General features: G+C 40.1%; 1 protein-coding gene across 1 annotated transcript in view; it reads right to left on the bottom strand.

The window, feature by feature from the left end:
• Positions 1–24,141, bottom strand: part of LOC309697354 (cadherin-4-like) — a 255,100-nt gene that overhangs the window by 129,916 nt on the left and 101,043 nt on the right. Inside the window, exon 3 of the mRNA XM_082519216.1 lies at positions 19,553–19,576. Within this exon, the coding sequence (XP_082375342.1) occupies positions 19,553–19,576 (24 nt within the window). The remainder of the gene's footprint in view (positions 1–19,552; positions 19,577–24,141) is intronic.

The following is a 24,141-nucleotide window of genomic DNA, read 5'->3' as shown; positions in this document are numbered from 1 at the left end:
CAAACCTTTAAAGAGGTCATTTGACAAGCTTAAAGCAGGCCACACCGGAACCAGCCAGCTAAAAAAAATCATAGCGCCTAACCTTTTATTTCCTGGCTTTGAGCAGGAAATCAAAGACGTGGGACAAATGATTCAAGAGGGGGGTGATTGAGACAAGAAGCTTTAAAAAACAGATAAGGGAAGTTAAACAGGGGAGGAGAGGAGTTCAAGAGAACTTGAACTCAAGTTCAAGAGAGATGTGAAATGTGTGAGTGACAGCAAAAGACAGGGGTGACAGACTCAGCAAGAGGTCTCTCTAATTCACTGAGACCAAAAAGGAGGTTGTGGTGAAGCAGCGCAGAGAAGCGACAGGAAGCCTGAAGACCTGGCAGACCAATTAGCCGCACCAGTTAAAAATTCACAGTTTTCTTTCTTTTCACCTTGTCCACTCACAAAAGAGCACAACTACATACTATCAAACGCACTTTGCACATGCATGCTCGGGGCCTCTCTTTAAGTTTATATACCATAAGTTTATTTCAATATGTCACAGTTGTTTTTAGAGTGTCTTGCCATAATGAAGAGGTGGACATATTTACCATGTGGTAACAGGACTAAAATGAGATTAAAAATGCACATCTAATAGATGCAAATTGTGACTGGAGGTGTGATCTCATTGCTGCCACTGGCGTTTGTGTGTGCACATCTCATTTCCCTCTTTATACGCTATCCACTCAAGATCCTTTGATATGCCAATATCAATCTACATGTCTGCCCACAGGGACACAGCCGTAGACAAAATCAGGCATACGTGCTTCTTTTTTATCTCTTCTTGTTCAATCAGTATACATTTGGGGAAGTTTCTGAAAATAGCTAATGATAATAAGGTGAGTCAGTACTCTACGGCGTTAACTGCTGTCCTGGTTTTTGAGTTGGAGACGTGGAGATGGTGTTAGGTTGTAATTTCACACCTTAACTTGCATTCCCACCGTTTACTCTCGCTGCAGCTGGGGAGCGAACGCGGAGAGGAATGTATAATTTTCTTTCTGTGGAATTGGCAAATGTTAACGGTAAATTAGAATCTCACCAAAGGAAAGGCAAAAAAATCCCATTTTGATTACCAAAGATGTGTGTACTTTAGTGCGTGCTCGAGCATAGGTGTGTATAACTACAGTGTGTGTACAGTTTCCAACGTGTCTGCAAGGGGAACTGAGATGTTGGGACTTGGCATCTCTCCTCTTTAATGAGTATCTCTAGAGATGGCAGGTGCATGTTCAGCCATTCTTTTACAAGCTCAGCAACAAACAGGCCAGTCCTTTCCTTCCCTCCCACTGCTACAGCACTGTCATTAGCAGAATCACATTAACAACAACAACAAACAAATGATATTACTAATAAACCCACACAAAACACTTAAGAAATACTGGCATCAACATACATACGATTAACGAAAAAAAAAGAATATGAAATCAAAACAACAGCAAAACAACAAATACATTTCCTCGGTTGTTCTATCAATAAGATTTGACATCGCCAGGCTTTCTTAACTGCCAAAATTAAAACCTCAACTCTGTTTTCTTAACTGCTTTCTTCCACAGGCTCTTTGAGGCTTTTGAGGTATTATTTGACCAGTACAGTGATGCCCGATGTAGTCAACAAGTTGAAAGAAGAAGTTGCACAACTCACCTTTGTGGGGACTCTGAAGCCAACTGTCAATCAGACAAGTGGCTGTCACAGACAAGGAGCAGGACTTTTTTAATGGCACTCTAAATATGGTTCTTTTTTCTGGTTCTTTTCTTGTTCTTTTCTCTCTTTTTTTTTTTTTTAGTTAATTGTAGTTTTTACTCTGAAACAGCGAGGCTTACTGGCTTAATGAAAAGTTGAAACGGACTGGAATGGGAGATGAAACAGAACAGGATCCAGAGTCGATGCTAAAAATCGGGTGGGGGGGAAGCATATTTTCATATCCTTTCAAATCCCTACCGAGAATAAAAAATTAGCAGCAGCGTGTGTATGGATCAGAGGGGGGGAAATCTCCCTCATCCCCCCTGGGGAAATCGCACTCTGGTTGATCCCTTACAGTTGCAATTTTTCTTACAGAATGACCTTCTTAATGAGTTCAGGCTAACGCCGCATTACATTTTAAACCCCATTTTAAAAAAAAACAAACATTTACCTAATTTTGTTTACTTAATAGTCCTTGACCCGGCTTTTAATGTTTTATTTCACAGATTCGATTTTTGTTTTGCTGTTCTCTCATTTTAATTTTTTTCCTGTTAATTTAATGCTTTTTTTGTTTTCATTTAGTTATGTGCAAATCACTTAATGTGCTTTGAAAATGCCTATGCCGATAATGACCAAGATGATGATGATTCTTGGTACTTGTGGTGGGAACACTGGAAGTCATTAGTATTAGTATCATTAGTAGGGGTGTGATGTGAGACTTTCACCCTGCGTTCAGCCTTCATTTATAGAGTTGTTAACAAAGCACATAGTTAGAGTTATGCCCCCATAGTTACACCGTGTAACTGGGCTCCCCGCTCAACCCCAGACACCAATATATGAGGGCTATTATTATGTTTACTCTTTGAATAGTAGCAGGGGAAATCATCTTCTCTTCTTATTCATTGCCAATTTTTTGCTCTCCCCAAGTTTTTATCTATCTGGCTCAACTTTGTTCCTTAGACTAAAGAAAACAAATGCATCCTAGGAGAGGCATTTAAAGGGCAAAAAACAAACACATTTGGACTCTAAAACTCAAAATGGGGACAAATTAGAGGCAACACACAGAAGAGATTCATCAGCTATTTTAAGTTTGGAGGCTGAGATAAGTTTGTGGCCCCTCTGGAAAACCATAGGGGAGGATAATTACTGTGTATCTTGAGGTGTAGGGATGGCAGGCATGTCTGTCTAAACAGAGAGGGGATATTAAGTCAGTGGCAGCAGGTAAGAAAAGCTACCTGGTCATTACTGATATCAAATGGTGTTCATTCAGGTAACAAGTTAAGTTTAAAGGTTGCAAGTAACACACCTTTTCCCGAGTGAAAGGGGAAACAAACAAGCCAAGCCAAAGCGAGTTTGTCGTGCCAGATGCAGAAAGCACTGGGACCATTAGCCTCACTGGGTGGTCACTTCTAGATGGAAGATCACACACTCAACACAAACACACACTACCACCACCTCCCACTCCCTCCGCTCGGTTCTGTGATTCAGCCAAGCAGAAGAGAAAGGGAGGGGAAGGTTAGTGGGTGTTCATCCCTTTGAATTCCAGGAGTAGTAGAATGTGTTCTGTACTTTCTCCTGTCATGGCTAGCCTGGAGCTATAGGGAGTTGGAGATGACACACCAGAGGCAGCAGAAAGCCCTAATTGCTTCGTGGCCTCCTTGAGCTGCATGATGCCTTTCGCTCTGAACATGGATATCTCACAGAGAGAAATTAAGGTGCCATGGTGGGGAATGTTAGTTGTGCCCACTTTTAACAGCAACCCCATCGCCTGCATGCACAGAGAAATGCACTGGCACGTACTCAGTCAAAGATTCTGGTCTGTGGAATGTGAGCATAGAGGTCTCTAATAGCCTCACTGAATACCAGAGAGATCCTGAGCAAGCCATGAAACAGCAAAGAAACACTCAAAGAAAAAGCACAACTCCGTACAAACTCTAGTTTACTAAGTGTTTATTGCTTTATATTACATTAAAATATCATCTCTGTTGCACATAATTATGATGAACAGTTAAAATAAGGTACCGCAAGGCATTATGCCACTATCCTCATCCTGCTTGCAAACTGCATAAATCCCAGTTTAATCAAGCATAACGGTTGAGATTATGAGGACTCGTGTACGTCAATGCTGCAACAAGCATCGGATCTGGAAACAGTACTGATCCTTTGGAGGGTTTACACATTTTCCTCAGCTATTAGTACACACTAAGCCATGAGTCAACTGAAGACAAATATGATAATACATAGTGGATTAAAATGAGCACTTCTTCATAAATTGTAATCTGGCTTTATCCATAACTGCCCACTTCAAATACTGCATTCTTAATAAAAGTTACTTGACTGAATTTTTCTCGAGCATATAATAAAGAATTAATAGTGTTGTTGCATAAAATGCACAAGCATGCATTGTTGGAGTAATTGATTCATTTTAATAATCAAATAATAAATCTGGCACCTCCTGGTCTGCACTGTGGAGACGGTAGCTTGTTGACAACCATCTATTCACTTTTCATTTGCACTGTAGAGCTAAAACTTTATACAGGAGCCACTTCTCTTTTGAACACTCTCATCCAAACAGATAAGAACAGCATCTGACAGGCTAATTAATAATGAAAGCTTTGCTCTACCCTGGAATTCTATCACCCCAACAGGATTTCTATTAATGTTGATTGACCCTGACTCACTCAGTGCCACTTTGGCACAGCTCACTGCTACCTCTGTGCCTTCTTAGATGCCAGTGCAGGTTAGCTGATACATGAATAATTCCCAGTGGACATTAACTGCAAGAAGTAGGGCAGAGGATTCAATGGTGTGCTCCTCTACCCATCCTCACTCGCAATCCCCTCATCTGCAGGTTGTTAATATTTAATTATACAAGCTTCATTTCACACTCTCCAACTGAAACCATGAGGTGGAGATGGAGGTGCAGGGGACCACTATGAGGAAAAGTGATGAAATAGAATACTGGGGGTTGATTGGGGATATAAGAATAAAAAGAAGTAGAGCGTGGAGATGCAGGAGCAATTGCAAGAGCAATTTCCATTTCAAATAGAGATGAGAAATGGGAGGAGCTGTTTTGGGAACCTGCAATCCTGATTCACGAAGTCCCCTTCATATTTCACACAGGATTTAAATCTGTTACTCAACGAAGCATTCCTAAAGTTGTATTAGAAGTATTAATAATATTCACATAAAAAAAATACAACTACAAAAGCAACGCTTAAATAAAAAGCACAATTCTAGATGTTGCTTAAAGGAAAAAAATGAAATTGGATTACAGCATTTGGAGAAAAGAAACACTTCGGAAATAGCACTTCTATATGGGACATAGGCTGATGTCACTTTTGCATGATCTTGGTTCTGAGTAACTGTTTCCAGAGAAGGCTGCTTGTGATTATGTTGCCCAATTTAAAAAACAAAACAAAACAAAATTTAAACCAGGAAATACTGATAACTATAAGAAAACTACAAGTAAAAATAAATAAAGTTTTGAATCTTTGAACCACAATTAAATCTAATAACAGAGAATCTGGATGCTTTCCTGAAATATTTCTCAGTTCATTTTGCAGTTTAAGTGCAAGAGCTTTTCACAGATTTTATATGAAGCACAAAAGGACTTTGATGAAAAGAACCAGACATATTTGGCTGCTCTGTGCACTAGATTCCTTTTCTGTCCGCCCCCACACTCTGTTTACATTTTATACATGACCAACTTCTACTAAAGATCATCTGTCAGGTCCCACAAAGTTAATGATAGAACTTTCTGCCACTGTGGAGGTGATGTTTACAGTTTTAACAACTTTATTCAAGAAATATGATACTCCCATCTTAAGTATTTATTGATGAAAATTCATCCTAATATTAGACCCCTGGGCCATTTTTTTTTAACAAATCTTACAGGAGTGAGATCTTGCAGATGAAGTGGTAGAGCATTAATAATTCATAACTGAGCCTTTTTATAGAGCACAGCCCTTGAGATTCATAATTCTATTCACATTAGGCCTCTGAAAAAAGTTTAAGTTTTAATAAATAGGTATTAAAACTTTAACTGATATTAATAGCGCCAATTAAAGGGCATACTGTGGAGTTATGCATCATTTCTGTAATGGTAGAGAGGAAAACCCACTTGGCAGAAAACTCCCTCGGATCTCTGTCTTTAATTTCCGCACACAGATTCTGGTTCTTGCCTCATCACTGTCTCCTTTCCAAATATGAGATGATGCACAGAAATGACTCTCTATGGCAGGCATTGTGTAGAAGCATTAGCATCTGTTTAAACCTTTTACGGCCATCATAAAATGGGGGGGGGGGAGAAAAACTTGTCTACCATAAACCTCATCATTCCCTAATCAAGTCACTGAACATTACTATTACAAGCTGAGAGTGTCTGACCATCCATGGTTGTGATTGATGAGCAATTTTTCTTGTCTCCCACATCATTGTTTCCCCTAGTGTACCAGGTCAAATGGTGTGTGCTAGTCAGCCAATAGTCATTCATTTCAGTTTATGAAGTGGAACCTTTGCTGGATGGTCATGCCATTAAAGACCCTAGTATTTCGGCTTTGCTACTGGTACCAAATGCATGCATGTTGGGCTGTTTTAACCACAGTTCTATTTCACAGGTGAGTGAAAAAGCCTGCATGCAAGTTACTGCTCTGTGTCTCAACTGGCTTTCCAGGACATGCGTAGCAGGCCTTTCACCATGGGCAGCTTCAGTAGCACTACAGGGGCAATCTCTGTGGGATTTTCTCTCTGTCTTTCTCTCTTTAGTTTCTCTGATGTACTACTGCGCCCAGGGAAAAGTGCTGGAAGTGGAAAAAAGAGAGCATATTTCCTTTGTTCTGCAGTTCTAAACACAGGACTGTAATTTTCTTGCTGAAGCCAAGAAAAGGGGTTGACTTAAATAATGGCTTCTGTGTTCTAATTTGTGTAGGGATTTATCCAGCTACTTGGCTAGGGTAATGCTAGGGCGTATTGTGAGCTGATCAGTATGAGCAGTCAGAGAGGAATGAGATAGGAGAGTGGGGAAATGAAGACAGAGTGAGAAAGAGAGAGAATGAGGCAGAGAGGGGAGAAGGAAGCAAAGAAAGAGAGGGTGAGGTTCTGCTTCTTTGCTCTGGTAATTCCCAGTGAAATTGATTCTCATAGCTCCAGAGATCTCCCACTGTCCCCCTTCTCCCCTTCGTCCCGCCTCTATTACATACCTGTCCAGAGGATGAATGATCTACACATTACCCATGAGTACCGCTGACCGGTACACACATCAGTGACTACTAGAGCTCAGGGACCCCACAGACGCTCTCTTGAGACTGAGGCAGATACAGAACAGGAAAGGGGAGATGGATGGAGGAAAGAGAAAGAGTGAAACTTGATAATAGAGATGAGCGTGGGAAAGAGAAAATCGAAGAGAGTGAAGAGCAATGCACCGAAATGATGGGGTAAAAAGGAGTGGTGGTGTGATTAGGGCAGAAGATGGAGATGTGCAGGGAAAGGAAGAAGCAGGTGGAGGTAATAATAGAGGCAATGGGTTAATGTAGTAAGAGGTGGGCAGGGGAGTGAAAGACGAAGGGGAAAAAAAGATTAGGTGTTTCCACTAAAAAGAAATGAGAATCAGATGGAAAATGAGAGAGTTGGTATGTAGAGGAGTTAGGCTTCTCCACCGAGGAGCTCTAAGGGAGGCAATCAGGGCTGCTGAAAGCTGTGCCTGTAGTTTCAACCCTGTAGTTCACCGCTGCTCTCCCAGGGGATAGGTGTCACTCGTGTGTACAAAGAGAGCAGCCACTTAAATGAATGGAGCTCTTTATCTGAGCCTGAACAGCGAGTTATTACCTACTGAGTAGACACTACGGAGCAGGCTCTATTTCCACAGCAGTGATCCCCAGAGCTGAGGCAGAGCAGGAGACAAAGGGGAGGGAGGGGCAAAAAAAGAAAAGAGGAAGCTCATATCTAGTGCCTTATTTTGTAATGGGGTATGACATCTTTGGCCTCCATACCATAACAAAGCCCTGAAGCATGGTCAAGCATCACTGACAAGAGAAGCATTAGTGTGGAAGGCTGCAGGAAAACGCACAATAATAACACCCACTGGGAAGGCCTCAAACTGTGAATCTCTGCTACTCCTTTCTGCATTTTATTAGGGAGATGGGAATGTTTTTTATAAGATTCATGCAAGCATCCTCACAGCACTGAAAACTTCTGTTTGAAAATCACAGAATTCTTGTTCACGAGATAAAATAAGTTCTTACAGAAATAAAGAATTTGAGTTACAAAAAGAGGGCATAACTTTATTCTTGGCAAGTTACAACTTAAAGATGAATTTTACTGAGTTCTTGCTTTATTGAGTAAGAACTCAGGATTGATGGCACGGCAACCACATTTCATTTTAATTTTTTCCTCCAGTGATAAAAACTAAAATACATTTGATACAAGTGAAATTTATACCACATGAAAATCTCAATGGGGGAAAAAGAATGAGCAACCTCCATCAGCTCAAAAACCCTCGATTGCAAACTCTTAAAAATGACTCTGCTGACCCGATCTTACTTCCCATGTATGTTGGAGTTCTCCCCCTTGTCACTTAAGTTAAGGCAATGATACCAAATATTACAATAACTTTTATGTATGGAGATGCTGAACTACAATAGAAAAAGATGCAAAATGCATAATTAAAGAATCAATTCAAATTACTGGATGTGCCTGTAATTTTCCCAGAATCTCCTCATACTGCCTGTCTGCAGACAGTGCAGAGGTGAAGGAGGATGGAGCCAGCCTAAACCCTCTGTTCTAGAGTTCTGTGGTCTCTGAGAGCAGCCCGGCTCCCCCAACACTGGCTGATGGCTTTAATTGGTCTCCTCTGGCTAAAAGCAGAGCACAGGAATCCCTACACACTAATGGGAGTGAGCTGCAGCAAGTGATTACACCCACACGCTGATGCTTGCACATAAATGCTCAGTCAAACAGACATACAGTTAGAAACACACAGAGAGATATATATGTATTAGGACTGGGCAATATGACCCAAAATTCATATCTTATTCATATCATATTTTTTAGCTGGATGGCGATATACGATATATATCTCGATATTTATTTTAAAGCCATAAAGTAAGAACAAAAAAAGAGTTCTTAGTCAAAGCTGTGTCCCAGATGTCACACAGGCACTTTTATTAACATACAGCGTAGATATACATGAAAAAATTACTCAAAAATAAATTATCAGCATTTATTGAATAATAATGCTCCATAAATAAAAGAAAACAATGTTGTTTTTGTGCATAACAAAAAGCTCACAATTGTGCAGTCAAAATGTAAACTAAAAGACGCTGAGCATAATAACAAAGACAGATTTCACAGCTGTTCTGTTCCCAAGTTCTACTGCGTGACTGACAGCCTGGAGTTTGAAATCCGCTTCGTAACCGTGTCTCTTAACAGGTGTCATTTATGGTCCTTATACACACACAATACGCTAATATTACGTTGAAGCACAGTACGTATCACTCCGCGAGGCTCCTTGGTAGCCGTAATGCTCCAACAATCCATCAAGCGGTGCAGCTCCGTAGCTTACTAAAGTCGTACTAAAACATTTTTTGACAGATTGCTGAGCGCCGTGTACCACATAAAATCAATTTGTGGTCATCAAGCACAACCAGAATTCATACTAAAGGTGAACTGTCGATTTTTGAGAAAATGAAAGGATTTTAGGCTGTGCAGCCCCTGTGGGCTGCATGGCGTTAGCGTGGTTAGCTCGTTAGCACGGTAACTCGTTAACAGAGATTTGCCGTGTCCATCTTGTCATTGCCTGCAGGTGAAGCAATGGAGGAGGGGTAGTTGTGTTCAGTGAAGGAGAGAGGCGAGGTAGAGTAACGTTGCATAGAGACAAAAGTGGACGAAAGAGAGGCAAACTAGCGGCTCCACAAGTATAATTATAACGTAACATATACTATATTGATATAAACGATATTGTCACATCCGATATCCCGTATTAAAATATATCGATATTTTTAAAAAACTCGATATATCGCCCAGTCCTAATATGTATATATATATATGTATTTAAATATCAGCAAACCGCTTTTACTCCTTCTATCTTACTTCCTTGTATCTTACAGGTCTCTGCATGGAGAAATATAATCTTAAATGAACCAAAATTTTTCCACATGTTGAAAAGATGAGTTACTATCTCTGAGAAGTGTGTAATTTCCACATATGTAGAAATTAATGCTATTTATTGTTTGTATGGAATGGTAAAATTGTTGCCAAATTGAACGTCGCTTATCAAGAAAAATGAGATTTCTATACCGGATTGGTCTCAGCCTGGGTTTACAATGACCACCTCCAGTGCTGTTGGCCAACAGTGCTGGTGAGACCTGTGCTAGTAAAAATACAGGCGATCGAGCTGAAGGCGGCACAGTTGAAGATGTTAAGATTTTTGTTAGGAGGGACCAGGATGGACAGGGTTAGAAATGAATAGATCAGAGGGACAGTTCAGGTCAAACAGTTGGAGAAAGTTACAGAGGAAAGGTTGAGATGATGTGGACATGTGCTTAGGAGAAATAGTGAGCAAAGGATGTTGAATATGGAGCTGTCAGGCAGGATGAAAAGACAAAGACTCATGGATGTAGTGAAGGAGGATATTCAGTGACTTGGTGTGACAGAAGACGATGCTGGGGATCGGGCGAGATGGGACCAGCCGAAAGAAGAAGAATTCCCAGGGTTCCACTCAATAATAAATCACATCAGAAAGACTGCTTCAAAGAAAGTGGGGAAGAGAAAAATAAAAGATGTAAAAGCAGACTATCATAGCGAAGCTAATGTAGAATTCTTGTTATCATTGATTAATTGATCATTTAAATCTGATGCAGTTACAGAAAATCCACTGTGTGATGTCTATAAATCGTATATATGAAACCTTCAGCATCAAAGTTCGAAAAAGAAGAAAAAAACTGTTTTCTACAGTTGATTCTTTAGGGAACGATTACACATCTTGATATTCTCTTGGACAGATGCTGTTTGTACTGACAGGACCATCTCCAGGGCATTGCAAGATGTGAGCAAGAAAGTAAGAAAGCGAGAAAGATACAGAAGACAGGAAAGCAGAATGTAAAATATTGTAAGGAAAGTGGAGGTAAAGCAGAGGAACCTCCTCTTTATCTAATGAGCATTTCTGACTGAGAGAGACAGAGACCACTCCCTGTCTTGCATTGCTCAGGCGGGATTTGCCGGAGTACAGGGAATTGCTAAAAGCTACATAAACCAACCATACACCCTAATCACAGTCACAAACAGAGCTTGAAAAAGTACATGAAAGACAAGCGAGGAAAAAACAACAACTTGCAGAGACAAAGTGGGAGGTAAAGTCAATGTGCAAATGATACAGAGCAGAGTAAAATTACCTACAGTGGGGGCATGATCCTCTTTAGCATTTTGGCTATGTGTGCATTTACCAACTGAACGAGAGCACAATTTGTCTGAAGTACACAGAGGCAAAGCTGACAGAGAACATCAATCCACAAAACCCAACATGTTCCAGCACCAGCTGTCAGTCTAACTACCCCTCTCTGCTGTCATCTTTAGCATCATTTCCATGCTAATGTTGCACCAGGTAATACTGGCTATGGCTCTACAAAGGAATCTACCTTCTCTAATGAGCGCTGGATTTCCATATAGAGCAAATGTACTTTTTTCTATAGCAGCTACAGAACCTCTGTATGTAGAGTTAAGCTGTGTACAGTATTTATAGCCAATCAGGGTTTTTAATGGCCCAAGCAGTGTTTACTTTTCAAAGACTTCCACATGAATTATTGATGGTTGAGAGTTGATTTGTGCTAGGAATTAGCCTGGAATAATCCATCTAGTTCCACCTTTCTTCCTGGGTGCCTTGTCTCTCTGTCTCGAGTGTAAACAGACTGACTGGAAACTTACGTAGCTTTGCACATTCATTTGTTAGAATGATTTCTGCTGAGTGCAAAGTGGTTACTTAAAATTGTATGAAAAAGCTATATTCAAGAGGACTCACCCAATAGGTGGGTGACCGCTGCTGTTTAGTTCTCTCTCTCAGTTTAATGGAGGATTCTTTTTTAACCCATTTCTACATCTTCAACTTGGGAAACAATGTCTGCTGCTCATACTGATCATGTTGGTTTGTTTACTGTGCGAGAATTCTTTAACAATGTATGGCTTGAACTATAAAATAAATTCTCAACTGTTTGCACTGTGAGAGTGTGAACAGTACAAAAAAATGAACATAGTTTTCAGAGAAAGTCTGGAAGTTTCTTAGAGAGGAACTAAAGGAGGACACGACTTCGACTTTTGAGAATTTCTTCCCTCTGCGCTTGTGTGAGTGATGCCAATTTGTCCAGACCCCGATTCATTTTCTTGGCCCTCTTTGGTGTCAGAAAACGAATAGGCTTTGCATCTGAAGTTTGGTAATAAACTCTTGGATTAGATCCATCCTTTGGACAGGATGGACGACTCTGAGCAAAGAATAAAGACACATTTCCTCAGCAGTCTGTCAGAGGCAACTGCCTTTGCTTTCTTTAATGCTTGTGTGTGTCTTTAACTGTTTTAGCTTAGTTTTTTTTTTTTAAATATACCCATCTGCCATTACTGTGGTGACATGTCTTTGAGCAGTTGATGAGGTTTGAGAGCACAGCACTGTACAGGAAAAAAAAGCTTGCTTAATTAGTGCGACTGTGGAGTTGGGAGCTGTGTTTATCTAATTGTGGGCATTTCAATTAATATTCCCATCCTCACTCAGAAATGTAAAGCTGTTGTTAAATGTAAAAGGAAGAAGTCCGAATGCTTAAGACAGGGTAAAACTATTTGAAATTTATGAAATGGTAAAACCCTATGTATAATTAACTGGTGATTAGTTTGGCTCGGAGTTTACAGCGGCTCTCAGAGGTATTGGTTGCTGTTTCATGGTTCACTGGTGTGTGCTGCTCACTAGCATATTAACAATATTCCACATGATTCTCTGCAGCTTTTTTCAGGTTTCTCAGGTGTTCTTGTGCTGAACAGAGACTGATGTACCCTTTCTTCCATTCTGAGTCTGTCCCTCCCCATCTGTCCTGTTTGTATCCCTCTGTTTCACCCTGCTGAGCTAATCCAAGCTGGTCAAATCCCTCCGCCGTGCAGGCCTACATAGGAGCTTTCCCGCTGGGTGCAATATGCCACCCACTTCCCTGGCAATGCCAGCCCTGTAGGGTTCAAGCCTAACTGTGGTGTCTTGTCAGCAAACAGACAAAGATGTATGAATCCTCAAAATGATTTAGAGCAGGTATTCCTGTGACAATAACATGTTGAATTATGACAAAGAGTTATTTACTCCATGGGATTACTGCAGCTCTGTTCCTGGGTAATCCCACGTAGCAACACAAGCGTCTCTGGGCAACAATGCTCTAATCTTCCAGATACCTGCCACACACACTTCAATAGAAACCTGACCCCTCTTTTAAATAAAACTACTCTACCAAAGAGAAATAGTTATGATAAGCTTCAGTCTATATCTACATAGTCGATTACGCCTAGTCTGTATGGATGGCCTGAAAATTCCATCCACCGGTGCAATCACTGTTGCACCCTACTGAGCGGAGCACGGAATATCAAATTAAGTTCATCCGTCAAGGGAACAGGCTGTTCTCGTACCTAATTGGCAGTTGAGGCTTAGAGCAGGATTCTTTAAGAAAGAGTGGTGATAAATTTACTTCAGTCTCCATTCTTTTGTTATACTTGTCTCTGCTTTTATCTTCTCTCTGTCGTTGCCTGAGAAATGTTTCAATGCCCAGGCAGTCTTAATGAGTCTAAGATGTGGGTCTGCTGAGGCTCTCTTTGTGTGGTTTTGTCTTTATCTTTATCTTTAGCTAAGACTCAGTTGGACATATTGCAGAGTTTAGCCTGGCAAATAAAATGCACTATCACCCTCTTGTGATCTAATAACGAAGAGCTTCTCACCTTGTTGTGGGAAGAGGCTACATTCTGTCTCATTCAGAGGTGACTCTGTTGACCACTTTCTCTAACCAGTTCAGACACAGACATTCGAGATTGGCCGTGGACTTACAGTAAGTTCTGTTGCCATTTAAAAAGAACCCAAACATGCTGAACCAGTTGGCCTGAGATATGCAGGAAAGGGAAGATGATATCTATAATGATCTTGCAGCTCTTGCAGAACTGAATTGAAAATCTTTAAAAAAGTACAAATTAAAGGTGAAAAAAGCATGGTTCTTGTCACAGGGATTCACAGTAGCATGAGCAGCACACATCAAAGACAAAGTATGACATGTTCACACACACTGTAGTCAGTATTACTGCCAGATAAGAAACCTTGAAGCACCTCCAGTTATGGCAGTTTATTGCTTTGAGCCAACTCAAGTTAAAAGAAACTGTAAAACAATGGTTCAAAGTGGAGTGAAAATACACCAAATTAAAGTTTTTCTGTTCTTCTTTCATATGATAAGCTTAGGCGAATGAACTGTGATCCTGAGCACAGGCCAATAGAGAGTTAGTGTCATTCACAGCATATCATAAATCAATGATGGTATTTTAAACTGTTTTACACCCTTTCAGTTTAGCAAAAGCTAATTCTGAGGTACTCGTGAGGCAGCTAGAAATGTTATGAATTTAATAGGTTTGTTGTCATAAGCTAAAGATATGTCGTGCAATTTTGCCTTGATGATGGTGCTTAATAATTTGTCTGCAGATCAAAGTTTTAATAACGTACGAGGTGATTACGTGCAAACCATGAATGGCCAACATTTTGTGACAATATAACTATCTACTGACTGAGGCTTTTTTTCTCCTTTCTGTACCAGAGAAGGGCAAATATAAAAGTCAGGGGAACAATGGCACTATGATTCATTCTGTGAGGACAAAGGATGGCAATAAAAAATTTCAAGCAAAATCCGTTAAGTTATATGCTACTATCAAAAGCAATGCATACATAAGGTCTATTCTTACAGTTTATTAGTGAACTGTAAGAATATTATTGTGAAGCTTATGAGTCAAAGTAAAACAAAGCACCAGCTGTATAACCATATGATAGGTACAGTATGTGATCAACAAAGCCATTTAGAGTCTGACTGCACAGGGTGCAAATGTCTGAAAATAATTGCAACTATTACTTTATCTCATCTTTACATTCTCCTTGAGGATACGTTATATTGGTAAAAGTTGTCATTTTTGGTTTTATTAACCATCTTGTTTATTGTTTCATTTGAATTTAGAATCAAATGTGAAATACCATCGTAACTTCCATTTCTGCTCCTGAGTTCTGGTAGTGAATAACGGCAAAGAAGTGTTTTCTGCAGAACTCTTGAATTCATGGTTGCATAAATGCTTTTTGTTCCTGTAGAAGTTTTGGATCCCCCTTTTTCTTTTTTCTCTCTTTCTTTTTTTTCTTCCCCCTTCCTGGCTTGGACACTTCCCTCTTACAAATGCACTGTGATAATGAACATGACATGAATGTAAATTAATAAATGACGAAATAAAAGTAACACGTGAACAAGAAGAGGCTATCAAGAATTGACAGAGCTCGCTTTTTTGGAAAAGGAAAATGTCTTTGGCAAAACGTTGGATTCAGATCACAATTCTGATTGCAAAATCTTGCCTTGATAGCTGGGATAAGCCCGAACCCCCTTCCCACCACCACCCTACACTACATTACCACAGCCCTACATTGGATAAGTAAGAAAACGGATGGGCAGATGGATGGATGCTTTAAGAGGGATAAAGTAGGGTTTTCACTGACAACAGCTACAACAACATTTTAACCCCTTTTAGCAACTGAACACTCTAATGTTCCAGAACTAGATCATGGAAACAGGATGGGGTTTTAATTCATGAGTCCAGACAGGGTCTCTCACATATCATTATTTATATCCTGGCTAGTACTCAACTTAATGTTTATTATATTACCTCTGAGCAACACCATTACACTCTGATGTGGCCATAGAGTGAGAGGAGCTTCTTTTGTGGCTGGATTTACGAGGCAGTTAATAGCTGAGAAGATCACATAAGGATTACAGTATTATAATTATCAGTTAACAAATTATAAATTAAGCTCAGTGGACATTTCCTTCTCAACTTCTTTGGCTGAAAGTGGTTCCTTAGAAAAACTGTATTTTCAAGTAGCTTCGCCAAGTACTTTTTTATGAGGCTTTGCTAAGCAAGAGATATGTGAAAAGCCTTGAAGCAGCAGATGCGTTCTGGCAGAAATGCACATACATTTATTTCAAATCCAGTGTCTCACAATCCTTCAAGTGGAGTTAAACAGGTACTTTTACAAGAGGGAGAGAAATTACTGGTGTGAGGACAGAATATGTTCCCAATTTTGCAGTGGAAGGAAGATATTGAACAAAATGTAATGAGGAGGAGATCTGGAGTTTGAGATTTAGAGAGGGGGGGGGAACTGGAATAAGAGTGAGGCAGAGAAGTTGAGAAGACTGCGATTTCCTTGTGTAGCTGTAAAGCTGACAGGTAAATTTGCATGTGCAGCTAATGGGGCAAAAAGCAGCTAAGGCCTTGTGGGCACCCTTTCACTCTGACAAACAGGCAGCTTGTTGACCCAACCATTGCCTCTGTCACTCTATTTTTCAGATTCAGCATTTCAACACACTAACGTACTCCCTCTGAAAAACTTTCTCATATGCCAACAACACGTACAACACCACGGGCACACATTAAGCTGCCGTGCGTGGGCACAGACTAGGACAACTTAATCTAATAGGATTCAGAATTAATCAGCGGTGAATCTTGAAATGTTCAAAAAGATGATGACCTGTTTATTGATCTTCTATCAGGCATTTTAGCAGAAGCAAGAAGCAGGGAAAAATCATGGATCGCAGCATGCATCTTGATGAGAGCGTGTGGAGTTGTTTACAGTCTGCTCATCAAGTCAAGGAGTAAATCTCTCTCATGCAGTTTACTTTTTTGTCCACCTTCCTGCACATAGCAAAAATCAATAGCCAGATTGTTCATTCTCTGAACCTCTCTGTCATTTGCTTTTATTCCAATCACTTTGCTGTGTATACCCTTGATGCCATGCTTCAGTCATAAATCATGATCTTTACAGCTGGAGTTTGGGGGCTAGTGAGAGTGTGTTTGTGTGCATAATTCTTTGTTGAGTTGCGTAACAGAGACCACAGCTGGGTATTACCATATATCAGTGTGCATGTCTTCTCGTAGCGGGTGTCTGAATGTTTCATCTAATCATTAAATGCTGACAGGCTTCACAGACTAGCTCCACTGATCCCTGTTAGAGGGATACAGGGCCTGACTTCATTAGAACTGTTAGTACTAAGCTGCTTTACCCTCCCTCATGCCTGGCTTAGCCTGCACGGTGATAAATGTTGAGAGGGCAAGGAAAGATAGGCAGAGGAAAAGATCGGTGAAACAAAAGCAAAGTGGGGACAGAGGCATTTAAAAAGAGAGGCAAAGGTGCTACAGTGAGGTACACAGGATGAGGCAGTGAGAAATGGGAGGGGAATGGGAGGGCACAGAGCGTGTGAAACTCGAGTTTTCAGAGGCAGGGGAGGGGATAAAGCTCAAAGCAGTGTTTGAACTGAGAGGGATTCACAAAAGCAAAAATGTGCAAAACAATCAATTAACTTGTGTTGCAATTAATCAATTACTGTTCTGGCACATTGACATCCAAAGCGCTTAGCTCAGATTTCGACATGAGGCTTCTATGAGCTGAAAAATTAGCATTGACCTCTGTGCACACATATGCATCCCTGCGTGTGGACAAGCTAATTTATGCTTGCACATATGGATCTAAGCGCATAAAGATATGCGCACACATTCTTGTTCTCAGCATATTTCTCTAGCATATTCATCTGGTTTCTCCTGCCAGCGGAGGTTTTTGGCCGGCTTAAGTACGCCCACAGGCCCCTGAGGGACAGCCCATGACGGATGGCACGGCGTGTGACTCCGATTCGATTCAGCCCATTTGATAAATTTATTGCTGGCATTTTGAAAATGAAATTAGTGGGACGTCTCCTGGAGACTGTTTTTCCAGCACAGGTGCCATAAATATACTTCGTTTGGCAGCAGAGAGGGAGGAGGAGTGTAAGGGGGTGGAGAAGTGTTGGATAAAGGATGTCATGAAAGGTGCAGATAGCAGAGATGTTCCACAGAAGCAGAAAACTGAAGAATAAGGTCAACTTATAATAAGAGCCTTTATTAATCACTAATCATATTGGTATGGAACAACAGTAAAGGTTATTCAAATGTAGCTTGAATCCTACCTGGACCTAACTACTGTGTGCTGCCCTTCAGTCTAACACGTGTAATATAATGTAGCCTCTTAGTTTGTGCTGAATATAACTGCATTGAAATTGCTGGACAAACTTCCAGCTTTTTTCATCTTTTGTGCTGAGGTGCACATACACACACACACATGAACATATACACATCTTTTCATACAAACACATGGTATATGAACATTATCTTTGCCTCAAGGCCACAAGGCTGCTGAGCACTGATGACACTTTCAGAGCAGCATAACCATCTATAACTCACAGTATATTAATGAATACAGCCAGATGACACTCTCATTGTGTGGGATTGGTAGCTGTTTTTGTTGATGCTTCTAACTAAACAGATTTGAATTGGACATACAAGATGTGAATGAAAAGAAAGACATACAAAAACACGCACACAACTAAGTCAGACACAGGCACGGACACACACGGGCTGACAAAAGCAAGCATTCATTCACTGTCAGGGTTGCGCGGCCTTATTTATCCCCCCACTTCCTTCAGAAACGTATGCGAGTGCAGCTGTGGAGGGATGATGTACACCTCGCGAGCTTCTGCACCCCTTCAACATTCATCAGACAGCGAGGCTCGGGCAACCCGCATCACTTACCTTTATAGGCCAATCTGACAGCATTGTACACCACACAGTCATCACATACATAGGCTCACAACAGTGTGTGAGTGAGAGCATACAGTGTGTACCCAGTCAAGCAGATGAACTGTATCTTTTTCAGATCTAAAGCTTTGAAAGGCAAAAATGCCACTATGTTCCCAGAGAAACCCACCTGCTGTTTAGGTTTTTCACATATACATGCGCATTATATCAGATCCAGGTGACAATGAAAATATTTGTATCTGTGTTCTGTTCTGCTCTGGTAAAAGCTTGTACAAAAGAATATCTATATTCTTATAAGCACAGCAGGGAATAAAAGACAGTTTCAACAAAATCAGCAGGGAGTTTTCCTGGCTGATTGTCTGATCGTTCTTTGCAATCACCGAGTGTGACACACCCTCTGCGATTACTGTATCATCTCTAGCAAGAGTATAGGGGCTGGGACTGCCTGGTGCATACACCTGCCACTCAGAACAAGACCCCTGGAGCTGTTTAGACAATTTGACTGCCTGGCCCTATCATCTTACAAAATCTAAACAGCCTACAGGTACTTTCCTACAACTGCACTAAACTTCCCGTCTGTCCCCGAAGAGCCACTATGCAAAACAGTCACCTCCTCCAACCTCTTATTAGCATTCACATGAAAGTGTGGAGGAGTCTAAACAGAACTGTGATTAATCTGAACATAAGACCTACAGAAAACAGTGCATAAAAACAGACTGTGGGTTGTCTGCCTTTGCAGAGTAGCAAGGTAATTTAGTCTGGGTGTCAGTGGGTGTGAGTGATTGACTTTGTAATCAAAAAGATTGTTGTGCAACAAAACCCACGAGTGACTCAATTTCAAATCAACATTAACAAAAAAACACGAAATGTTTTGTCATCTCATTAGCAAAAATTTGGAACACACACAGGAGTAACACAAGCACGTGGAACCCATCTGAAAATATGCGATAATCTACACGTGACTGATTAAATGCTGTCTTACCTTTCTGGGATGAGACAGTAGTATCTGTAATTAAAAAGAGGAGAAGGACAGAGGAGAGTGTTAGGCTGTGAGTAAGAGACACATAAAACGCAGGTGACAGCCACAGTTGGCCATTTACTGATGAGAGGGGAAAAGCACCCAAAAGCATAAACAGTGTGATGGGTCAGGTAGGGTAATATACAAAAAAAGGAGGTCCTTTATTTGAGACCTGTGATAAATTTCCATGCTACCATGAGTAAACTGTGTAGCAGATGTGCTGGCAACACACACAAAGGCACTAGAGTGAAATGTCTGTACTCCACAAAGAGTCACCAGGTGGAAGACAAAAAAGCATCTAAGCAAACACATTGAAGAGAGGCCCTCAATTACAAAGATGCAACTCTCCTGACCCTGGAAACCCTTGATCTTGTACACAATTTACCCCGAGTGTGCTGTCTAACACACGAAAACAACTCAATTGAAGTAGAATAAGTAGAATAAGACAGACTAAATCAAATTCTTTCAGTAAGCATTTTAGTTTCTTATGCAGAAACCACTGGAGACATTCCTGGCCTACAGGGGGAGGATCAAACCATCAGCTGCTTGGAGGGAAGGATGTAGTGCAATGTTTTTCAGATAACACCGAACACTTACAAAATTTAAAGGAAAGGATCACAGTAAATTTAGCTTATTGTTCTCATAAAATATTCAACAGGATAGTGTTTGCAAGTTCCCGAGGTTTCATTTTAATTTAATAGACTCGTCAAAGTTGCAGGAGTATAGGCATAGTAAAAAAAAAAAAAAAAAGAAGAAGAAGAAGAACGTTTTTTTCATTCTAACTTTTTACTTTGAGCAGTTCAGATTCTTTCCTCTACTGGCCATGTGCCCAAAAAGCCCAAATGGCCGCAGACGTGGGAGGGGAATAATTGAATCCGGAAGGATTTGTGGTGTGCTGGGCTGAGGAAGCGATAATCCAAAACTCTGCCTAATTGCCAGAGTAAAGATGGCGTCCATTGTGAAGGTGGCGTCGGTGTTTATCAAGGCAGTGTGCCGTGGGATTGGACTGAGCATTAGGGCTTTACACACTTTTGTTTTGCGAGGTGTTACAGTGGATTTGAGCAAATATTGGCCCTCTGGTTATTACATGGTCTGATTGTCTGCTATGCAACTGTCCATAAGCTCTGCACTTCTACCCTAATCTGAGAGGAGGCTTCAAATAATTAGTCAGTGAAGCACTCTCACAGCCCGGTGCAGTCAACCTTATCGCTAAAAGAAAAATCCTTGGTCCATTTCCTTTTCAGCCCAAAGGCTTACAATCCCTCACTACTGTTAAAACCTTCAGGGCAGCGACATAGCCGATAAAATAATGCCTAACATGTCATATAACGCTGGCTCTTATACTACTTTTTTTTTCATTTATTATGTAAAAGAAAGACTTCTGTATGTCAGACAGTAATGCCCTGGTAAGTGCTTGTAGTAAGAGGGTCTTACAAGCAGCTTTTTCTGGGATATACTGCTAGTCAAGTAAGTGACTAATCAGTGTTCGTACAGTAGGAAAACACTGTTACTGTCCCCAATCAATACAAGTTGATTACTAGTACTAGACTTTAAAAACTGCATGATAGTTGTCAGTGTTTTTCAGTCATGTGTCATTTAAGATAGCATACTCTATGCTGTAAAAAGGTCTTCTTAAAGTCTGTGCTAGTAGACGTTATTTTAAAAAAAATGGGAAGAATAAAGACAGAATGTACGACTTCAACAAAAGAACAACAGAAACAAAATGAGCAAACTTAACCTGGACTCTTTGCCTGCTTTCTTTTAGCTAATGTGCCCGACTGGAAGAAAATAGTTCAAAGAGTGATACCATAAAATGCAACTTTAAAAAAAATGGAACAGAGCCATAGCGTGTGTGTTTGTGTGTGGTATATACAGCAGATCAACAGTCATGATGTCCAAATGTTCATCGGGATGTAGACCACAATAAGCAAATTTACACACTGTTATACACAAATCTAAATCAAAACTATTATGCAAAGCTATTGAAAGATTTCTCAGCGTAGTTGATGGTAAGAATAAAAGGTCAGCAGAAAGCTGCTGTTGTTGAAATCTTTTTAGGAGTCTATAATACTCCACTGCATTAGTTTGATATTTGTGTTGACTTTTCGCAGTAATGCACAGTACAGCGGGGAGACAGTTTACAGTTGACTAAATGCAGCTTTGAGGAAAAGAAGCGGCAACGAGGAAAGAAACAGACAATACAATTTAACAGATTTATTTTTAATGTAAAAGGGTTTAATTTGGCTTTAATTAATTGTCACTGCAAATAGTTACCTGCAGCAAACAGCATTACGCTACACTGTGCGCCACTTCCTCTCTGTCGACACTGATATAACACACTGGCAAAGAAATGTGAAGGAAATGTAGTAACATGCTCTCTTAACATTGTTTGAATAATGATAAATAATAAACACACACCAGATTGGCTATAATAAATCATTAAAAGAAAGCACTTCTTCCCTCTCTAGAACTTGCTGGTTTGAAGCAGAGACTACATGCTGATTGATGTCAGTACACATAAATAACTCTTCTGTTTAGGGAGGCAAAGAAAAACCTCTGTCATTGATTACTGCATTTCTTCCCAGCTATCAGTGGCTTATATGGATTTGGAGACTAATTTGCAGTGAATAAGTGAATAGCTTTTTATGTGCCAATGCACACTCCGGTGGATTTGAGTATTATGCAAAAAGGGAATATGTCAATACAGGTTTTCCACAAGTATGTATTTAAACACAGTCAAGTTAACTGTGCCTAAAAGCGTGCCTGAGGACACTAAAAGCAAAATTGTGAGAATAATCGCATCACGTAAGGAAATAAATATGTCCCAAACATTTCTCCCCGCCTTTCATAAAATTACCTTCTTAGTGTCAAAAGAAAAAAGCATAGAGAAAGAAAGTGACAGAAAGGCAGACTGATGCTAAGTTAATTTATTATTTATGCACACTTTAAGTCGACTTAAATGCAAGATGATTTCTCTCATTTTAAAGGAGGGCAAGTTGAAAAGCTAAGACTATATTACAGTTTAAAGATTTTAATCTAATCGAGCCCCGTTACAAACACTGTGTAAATGTTTATGACATTCAGTAGCCATTAAAATAAAATCTATCTGCCCGAAGACTACTTTTTATCCAATATAGTGCAAAAGAGTAAAAGAGTGGAAGTAAAACTTTACAAAATGAAGAGTTGTCCGTTTAAAATTGTGCATGTGACACGAGATCCTTCCTGATATAAAAAATTCTCCAAGATTAATCTCCACAGCACGACCAAAATTATTGCAGCTTTGTGCAATAAACTTTTTGTTCAATGCACAGGGTTCTTGTTCACTTTAAAATGGTTGCTTCAAAGATGAGGATCAACTCTGTGATCGCTAGCAGTCAGTTGTGGTATTCAAAGCGATTTTGGTGCATTGAGACAGCAATTACAAATAGTTATGTACCTGTTGTAGGACAGCAATTCAACCGCATTGCTTCTATATAGCAATATCAACAGGATACATGTTAATCTGCCAAAAAAAAACTGCCACTATGATTCAGCAGGAACAAGTTAATTTTTGAAACACTGGTAATGCTGACTCCCCGTACGAAATCATCAACAGACATTCATCAAAAAGAGGCTCAAAGTAGATCTGCACTTGTGTGCTTTAAAACTCTCAGATGACTAATAACACAAAAGTTGCCAAACTGCAAAATATGTTATGCGGTAAAAGTTGATTAACACTTTGTACCATCGATGACAGTCTGCTTCTGTTTTCTGTCAGCACATTTTTATATAGTTTGGCATATTTTTTACCATCTGTCACATGGAAGCATCAAAATATAGAACTTTATTTGCAAGGTAAGCTCCTATTTGATTGAGAACGCTTTCTCTCTTTGTGACCAATGAGCTTGTTCTTTCTATCCTTACTGCGTGTCTACAAGATGAAATAGCATACCTGCGGGAGACTAGACTGAAGTCATAAACATTGTGTGATGGATTTAATAATGATAGCGAGATTTATCACCATCAGTGACGAGTAGCTACAAACTCTCTGGGCTGAAGTGTGCGCGTTTTGGACATTTTACCTGCCTTTCTGCACATGTGTTTCCCACCTTATATTCACGAGTACTGTGTGACCCTCGAGTGATGGAAAGTCTAGCTCTATAATGTCGGACCACAAATGCAGCAGTTCAACTTCAAACTAAACTCTTACTCAGGCTTTGTTTGGGAATAAAGAGAAAACAAGTTTATTTTCAGACTGCTGACTGACTGACTTCAGAGATTCACAGATGATCTTGGGTCATTAAACTCAGCACACAAATGATATGAACATCAACACAGAACAGAAGAATTGTATAATTAGTTTTAAAATCACAGTAAAAGTAGTTTTAGAGACAACATTATTTAAAATGAAACAACAGGAGGTCACTGTAAACTTTTAATTCTTATGGTCCATTAAGCCACACTACTACTATATTTGCATGTTCAGAATATGTGGATGTTAAGGAAACTGCAAGCTGTTGTTCTGCAGTACAGCTCCCTGAATGACTGAATTAGACTGCTATTGACCTCTGAAT

Source organism: Aulonocara stuartgranti (genome assembly GCF_965226115.1).
Source record: "Aulonocara stuartgranti genome assembly, chromosome: 20".
Classification (NCBI taxonomy): domain Eukaryota; kingdom Metazoa; phylum Chordata; class Actinopteri; order Cichliformes; family Cichlidae; genus Aulonocara; species Aulonocara stuartgranti.
Note: the sequence above shows the minus strand (reverse complement) of the source record. Positions and strands in the feature narration are given on the sequence as shown.